The following is a 6,670-nucleotide window of genomic DNA, read 5'->3' on the forward strand; positions in this document are numbered from 1 at the left end:
GGTATATATTCAGTTTTCTCTGATTCGCGGGACGAGAACTATTTCAATCGGTAAAACTCAAACATCGTATACTGTCTTGATAGTAATTCTTGTATTTTTTACAACAGGTATATAAAATTTCGATCCAAAGATTCGTTCCTCGATCGAATACTCTAAGTCTATCCGAATTAAGTTTATAAAAATCAAACGTTGCGCTCTCTCTTAATACTAATTTTCATATTTTTATAATTATATATATACGTAAATATCTGATCGGAAGGAAAGATCGTTTTCTTCGATCGATTTTGGAATATTCAAATCCCAAAAATCAAACTCTGTACTCTTTCTTAATTATAATTTTCTTAATTATATTTTTACATATATAAACATCCGATCAAAGGAAAAGAAAAAATTGTTTTCTTCGATCGCATCCATCGATTCTTGGATGTTCAAAGCGATCTCGAATTGCTCCCAATAATCAAACACTCCTCTACTAGTAATCTCCGTATTTTTATAATAAAATATCGAGTAAATATCCGATCGAAAGGGAAAGATCGTTTTCTTCGATTGCATCCATCGATTCTGCAATGTTCAAAGCGATCTTAACTTGTTCCCAAAAATCAAACTCTTTCTTAATTATAATTTCATATTTTTACAATTGAAATATAAATATCCGATCGAAGGAAAAGGAAAAATCGTTTTCTTCGATCGCATCCATCGATTCTGCAATGTTCAAAGCGATCTCGAATTGCTCTCAATAATCAAACGCTGTATCCAATAACTCTCATATTTTTATAATAAAATATTGAATAAATATCTGATCGAAAAGAAAAGATCGTTTTCTTCGATCGCATCAATTCTAGGATATTTAAAGCGATCTCGAATTGCTCCCAAAAATCAAACGTTGTATCCAATAACTTCTATATTTTTATAATAAAATATCGAATAAATATCTGATCGAAAGGGAAAGATCGTTTTCTTCGAATGTGCCCTTTAATAATAATCTCCGTATCTTTTTATAATAAAATATCGAATAAATATCTGATCAAAAGGGAAAGATTGTTTTCTTCGATCGCATCAATTCTAGGATATTTAAAGCAATCTTGAATTGTTCCCAATAATCAAACGCTGTATCCAATAACTTCTATATTTTTATAATAAAATATCGAATAAATATCTGATCGAAAAGGAAAAATCGTTTTCTTCAATCGCATCGATTCTAGGATGTTCAAAGCAATCTCGAATTACTCCTAATAATCAAACGCCGTGTCCTCTAATAATAATCTCCGTATCTTTTTATAATAAAATATCGAGTAAATATCTCCGATCGAAAGAAAAGGAAAAATCATTTCCTTCGATCGCAAGGCCCGCGATCCATCGACTCTGGAATGATTCAATTCAATTAATTCTCGAATCTCGTCCTGATCGAGTTTTGAAGCCGATTGACTTCGAGTTACACGCTCGCGGGCAAATTCAGTGTGGCCACGTCGCTGGTCCCGAACACAACCTTCTGATATTTCTGATACAGCATGTTCTTCAATTGTTCCGCGTGTTCCCGATTCCTGGTCTCGCAGACCACTTTCACGTCCACGCTGAAGATGTCCGACATGATCCAAGCCCGCTCGTGCATGATGTCCTTTATCGAGACACCGATGCTCGCCAGCATTCGGCAAAGCTCCGCGATTCCGCCCGGTCGATCGGATACCGTCACTGTGAACTTCAAAAGCCTGCCTTCCGCCGCCAGTCCGCGGTCCAAACACCTGCCGAGGATCGTCGTGTCGATGTTCCCGCCCGACAAAGGCAGCACCACCCTGCAAAGAATCAAAGGGGGGCGAGTTGTTTCCATCTCTTTGACAATCGCCAATACCAGATATTAAATACAGTAATAACAGTCAATTTAACAGTGAATTGGAGAACGAACAATTCAACGTATTATTCAATGAGATACAAGCTTAATGAGAGTAATTTGTAATTTTTAATCGATTCGAGTCTTGATTTATATTTTGTTTCGTGATAGCATTAAATGTGGACGAAATAATTGAATATAAATTAAAGTATAGGTGGAGATTTGAGGAAAGGAACGAATACTGATGATGGAGCAACCTTTTTCCTTTCAGTTCTTCCAATTGGCCGGCCAAGATGGCGGCAATTGGAGAAGGAACAATTCAACGTATTATTCAATGGGATACAAGCTTGATTCCCATTTGTAATTTTTAATCGATTCGAGTCTTGATTTATATTTTGTTTCGTAGCATTAAATGTAGATGAAATAATTGAATATAAAGTAAAGTATATTTGAGAGATTTGAGGAAAGGATGTTGGAGCAACCTTTTTCCTTTCAGTTCTTCCAATTGGCCGGCCAAGATGGCGGCGATTGGAGAACGAACAATTCAACGTATTATTCAATGGGATATAAGCTTGATTCCCATTTGTAATTTTTAATCGATTCGAGTCTTGATTTATATTTTGTTTCGTAGCATTAAAAGTGAACGAAATAATTAAATATATAAAATATAGGAGAAGATTTGAGGAAAGAAATACTGATGATGGAGCAACCTTTTTCCTTTCAGCTCTTCCAATTGGCCGGCCAAGATGGCGGCCAATCCAGTGGCGCCTGCACCCTCCACGATACACTTCTCGTTCTCGACCAGTTTCAGGATCGCGATCGCGATCCATTCCTCCTTCACCACCACCAATTTGTCGATCAACGGATTCGCGGTCGCGAAAGCGTTGTATCCGACCACTGGCACGGCCAGGCCATCGGCCAATGTCGAATCTATACGAGTGTACGTCGGTCGATCCGCCTTTCGTGCTTTGTAGAAACTGGGACACTTCTCCGACTCGACGCCCTGTAAAAATTATTTCCAGGGGAAAAAAGGGATGAGATGTAAATATTATCCATTCGAGGAAAGAAGTGGAGGAGAAATACTCACGATAATCGTTACGTTCGGATGAAGATTCTTCACCGCGAGAGCTACGCCCGCGATCAAACCGCCGCCTCCTATCGGAACGACCACAGCGTCTATGTTGGAAACTTGCTCCACGATCTCCAGGCCCAGCGTCCCTTGCCCCGCTATAACGTCCGGATAATCGTATCTATGAATACAGAAATATCAGGTAAGAAGAAGAAACTAGTAGAAAAATAGTAGAAACATTTCAACAACGCGTATAAATTTTCTTATCCACAGAAAATAATAAATAAAATTTGCCAAATAATATATGCCAAATAAAATTTAACATTTTGAAATTATAATTTATTTTTAAAAAACGTAACCTGGTATATTGATCAAATATCAATCGAATAATCGAAAATAAATCGACTCGAAAATGAAAAAGCAATCGGTTACTTTTCTTTCCTCTTTAGCCCCGAATTCCGTGGCACGAAGAGGAGAGTAGAATACGTGCCCGTTTATATACGTCAGCCCTTTCTCCTTGGCCCGTCTAAGCGCGATACGCCTCGCCTCCTCCATGTCGAGGCCATCGACGATCACGTTGGCGCCGTACTGGCGACAAGCGACGATCTTCATGATAGGCGCGATCACGGGCATCACCACTGTCACGGGTATGCCAAGCTTGTACCCATGATAACAAAGGGCGCCTGCGTGGTTGCCCAACGAGGCCGAGATCACGCCGATCTTCTTCTGCTCGTCGGACAGCATCACCAGGGCGTACCTCGCCCCGCGCTCCTTGAAGCTTCCGGTTACTTGGAGGAAATCCTTCTTCAGGTAAAGATCTACGCCGATCGTGTCCGACAGCCGAGATTTCTGCGCAACAGGCGCAGACGTTTTGTCACTTTTTCGGTTCTTTTTCGCAGGAAAAGGGGAAATTTCGAGGGGGGGAAATGGAATTGTTTGTATTTCGTTTATATCCGTTCCTGTGAATATCGTATCGAGTTAATATCGATTTTCTGTTTTGCTTGGAATCGGGATGGTTCGAGGGAACGAACGAAGAAACTTTGATTCGAGGATTTTTTGGATGAAAGATAATACGATGGACGAGTAGATATTCGCGATCTTTGTTTATTCTTCGAAATAATCCTTTGGCGAGGTTAAAAAATATTCTCCGCGCTTTTTCAGATGTAATTTCTAATTTTCCAACGAAAATGTCACGAACGAAACTTTTTTTTTCTTTTCTTTTCTTAGAAATATTAGACCAGGTACAGATTTAGCCGATCATGTAAAGCCGTTTTTATTTAATTTCTCTTTTCTATATCTTTAGGAATGAACGAATTCAAGTGAACAAAGAAACTTTTACTCGAGTATTTTTTATAAAAGATATTTTCGAAGGAACTTTATCTCACGGTTTTTTTTTACCTCTAATTTATATTTCCTTCTCGACAAAAATACGAGCGAGGAAACGAGAAAGGAAACTTGAACGCGTATCGAGATATTGAATAATTTAATCAAATTCTATGGTGACGAAGCGAGCGAAATAAATCGTAATACCACGCATGGCGTGTTGATGATCCCGCATTTGATCTTGAAAGCGGCCGACGTGACGTCCTCGAAAGTGATCCTCTGGGGATTATCCTCGACGCAGTACGGATCGTTCAGATCGTCCTCGTCGTTCTCTTCCTGCAAACAGAAAACGCACACGCACACGCTCACCCTTTTTCCATCCCCTACACTCCTCTGCTCGAATGTATTCGCGCAATGAGCAAAAAAACCAGATCGAATTTCAAACGCGCGACGTTTCGACCGAGAGAGCACCGTTCACCGTTTCATTCTTCAATACCCTCTTTTCATTCCTCCCGAAAATCCTCCCGATAAGATTTTCGATCGCTCGCGCGTTTTAAAGCGACGTAGCAATAATTACTTGACGGATCGTTGTTGCGGACGAGTCGAAATCGTTGCTCCCGCTCTCGGCGATCAGATCGAACTCCTGACCGTTCTGATTCAAATTCCTCATGGTGCGTTCTCGTGGTGAAAACGGGGAAAAATGGACTGCGAGGTAACGCCGATCGATCGCGTGTTACTTATTCCATTCGATGGAAGGCCGTCCCGACGTTTATCCCTTATCTCCACGACCCTCGACCCCCTTCTCCCTCTCCCCGACGAAGAAAGAGAGAGAGAGAGAGAGGAGAACCGAAACTGACCGATCGTCGTAATATTCCTTCCGATATATTTCCTATCCCCCTTTTTCTCCCAAACGATAACGCTAATAATAACAATAATAATAATAATAATAATAATTGGCTCGCGGATGAAAACATTCGCCGCCACGAACGGGGACGATCTTGTGCGAATTGTCGTGCGAGTCGCGTGATGAAACGCGTGAGCGGACTTGTCCACGATAAATAAAATCGAAATGAACGATAAACTTTGCCCCTCTCCCCTCCTCCTCTTTTTGTAAATGGGCGATAAATAATAACGAGGAACGAGCGACGATTAATAATAATAACAATAATAATAATAACAATAATAATAATAATAATAAAGTTAAAGGAAAAACACGATCCTGTCCGCTTGGTCGCTCGCCCGCGTCCCGAAATCGACTACCGGTCCTCGTCGTTTCGATCGATACAAGCGAATATAGCTCCGTGTCTTCGGATAACCCCTCCGGATGATAAATTAACGAATAAACAACGTAGATAACGAACGGCGTACTCTTTGTCGAGACACGTATCGGAGGCTTTTCTATTTTTGTAACTCGGATCAGCTTATTGAAATATCATTTGTTCCTTTTATCGCTTGTTCGCCGATTATTCTCTCCGTTGTTACGGAGAGAAAGATATACGTATTGAATGAGAAGAATGTCGATTGGATTCGAACAATTTATTAATAGGAGGAGACGATTAGACGTTCGATCGTTACGCAACACTTGGAATCGAAAAACTTCGATTGCGTTTTATTTATTATTTGTGTTCGTCGAGTTTTTTTCTTTTTTTTAATAAACGAAAATAAACGATCAAGAAAAGGTCACGTGTCTCATCGCGCTGCAGATTGCATCCGCGGCCGTATCTATTGCCCAATTAGACGAGAGATAATTTCGAATTACGACGAATAAAGTTGCATAAAACGGGACGAAACTTCTTTTTCATCGATGGATGGATATTATCATCATTGAAATTCTAATTCCTCTTTGCAACCTCCATTCCATTATCGGAATACGCTCGTCTAATTTCCCTGCCCACGTTAATTGTTCTTCGATTGATCGTTCGCATACCGTTTCACAAATTGGCGCATCCGGTAATTCAGTTCCAATTCCGGTCCATCCTCAAAAATTCCATCTTCTTTATCGACGTTCTCCTCCCAAGATTTATACAAGTTTTTCTTATTCGATCTCTGGTTTCATTAGATTTTCAATCAACGAAAACAACAATTGTTTGCGAATAATTAATCGGAGAAAACATTTCACAAAAAGATTCGATATATCGGATAAAATCTTACCTTCGATATCCTTAGAAGAAACCATCCTTGGCGAACGAAGGGGCATTGGGAAAGGAGTGGGAAAATTGACGCGTGTTCTCCTCGCGAACCGTCGAATTTCCCCTCCGATTGCTGATGCAAGCGTAACGATGCCTGTTCGCAACGGGGATAGAAAACGGCTGAAAAAGGTTGATGTAACGTTCGACGACGAAAAGTTCCATGCATTTCTCTCGTTTCCTTTCGCCCCGGCGAAAAAAAGGAACGATATCAATCTCGATGGAGAAACGATAAGATTTGTTAAGGCGATGTATCCCAAGTGGAAA

At 40.3% G+C, this 6,670-nt stretch overlaps 1 protein-coding gene across 2 annotated transcripts; it reads right to left on the reverse strand.

The window, feature by feature from the left end:
* Nucleotides 1-69: 69 nt before the first annotated feature.
* On the reverse strand, nt 70-5,470 carry LOC552523 (L-threonine ammonia-lyase). 2 transcript variants are annotated; one of them, XM_624899.5, is made up of 6 exons: nt 4,795-5,470; nt 4,425-4,553; nt 3,385-3,743; nt 2,913-3,075; nt 2,536-2,828; nt 70-1,790 (listed from the first exon to the last, which is right to left on the reverse strand). In XM_624899.5, exons 1-6 carry the CDS (start codon nt 4,885-4,887, stop codon nt 1,433-1,435), a joined length of 1,395 nt encoding a protein of 464 aa, XP_624902.1. In that variant the 5' UTR covers nt 4,888-5,470; the 3' UTR covers nt 70-1,432. The 2 variants fall into 2 exon arrangements, with proteins under 2 accessions (XP_624902.1, XP_026296369.1); XM_026440584.1 differs by having other exon boundaries at nt 3,385-3,853.
* Nucleotides 5,471-6,670: the final 1,200 nt, after the last annotated feature.

This window comes from Apis mellifera, linkage group LG5 (genome assembly GCF_003254395.2).
Source record: "Apis mellifera strain DH4 linkage group LG5, Amel_HAv3.1, whole genome shotgun sequence".
Taxonomy (NCBI): domain Eukaryota; kingdom Metazoa; phylum Arthropoda; class Insecta; order Hymenoptera; family Apidae; genus Apis; species Apis mellifera.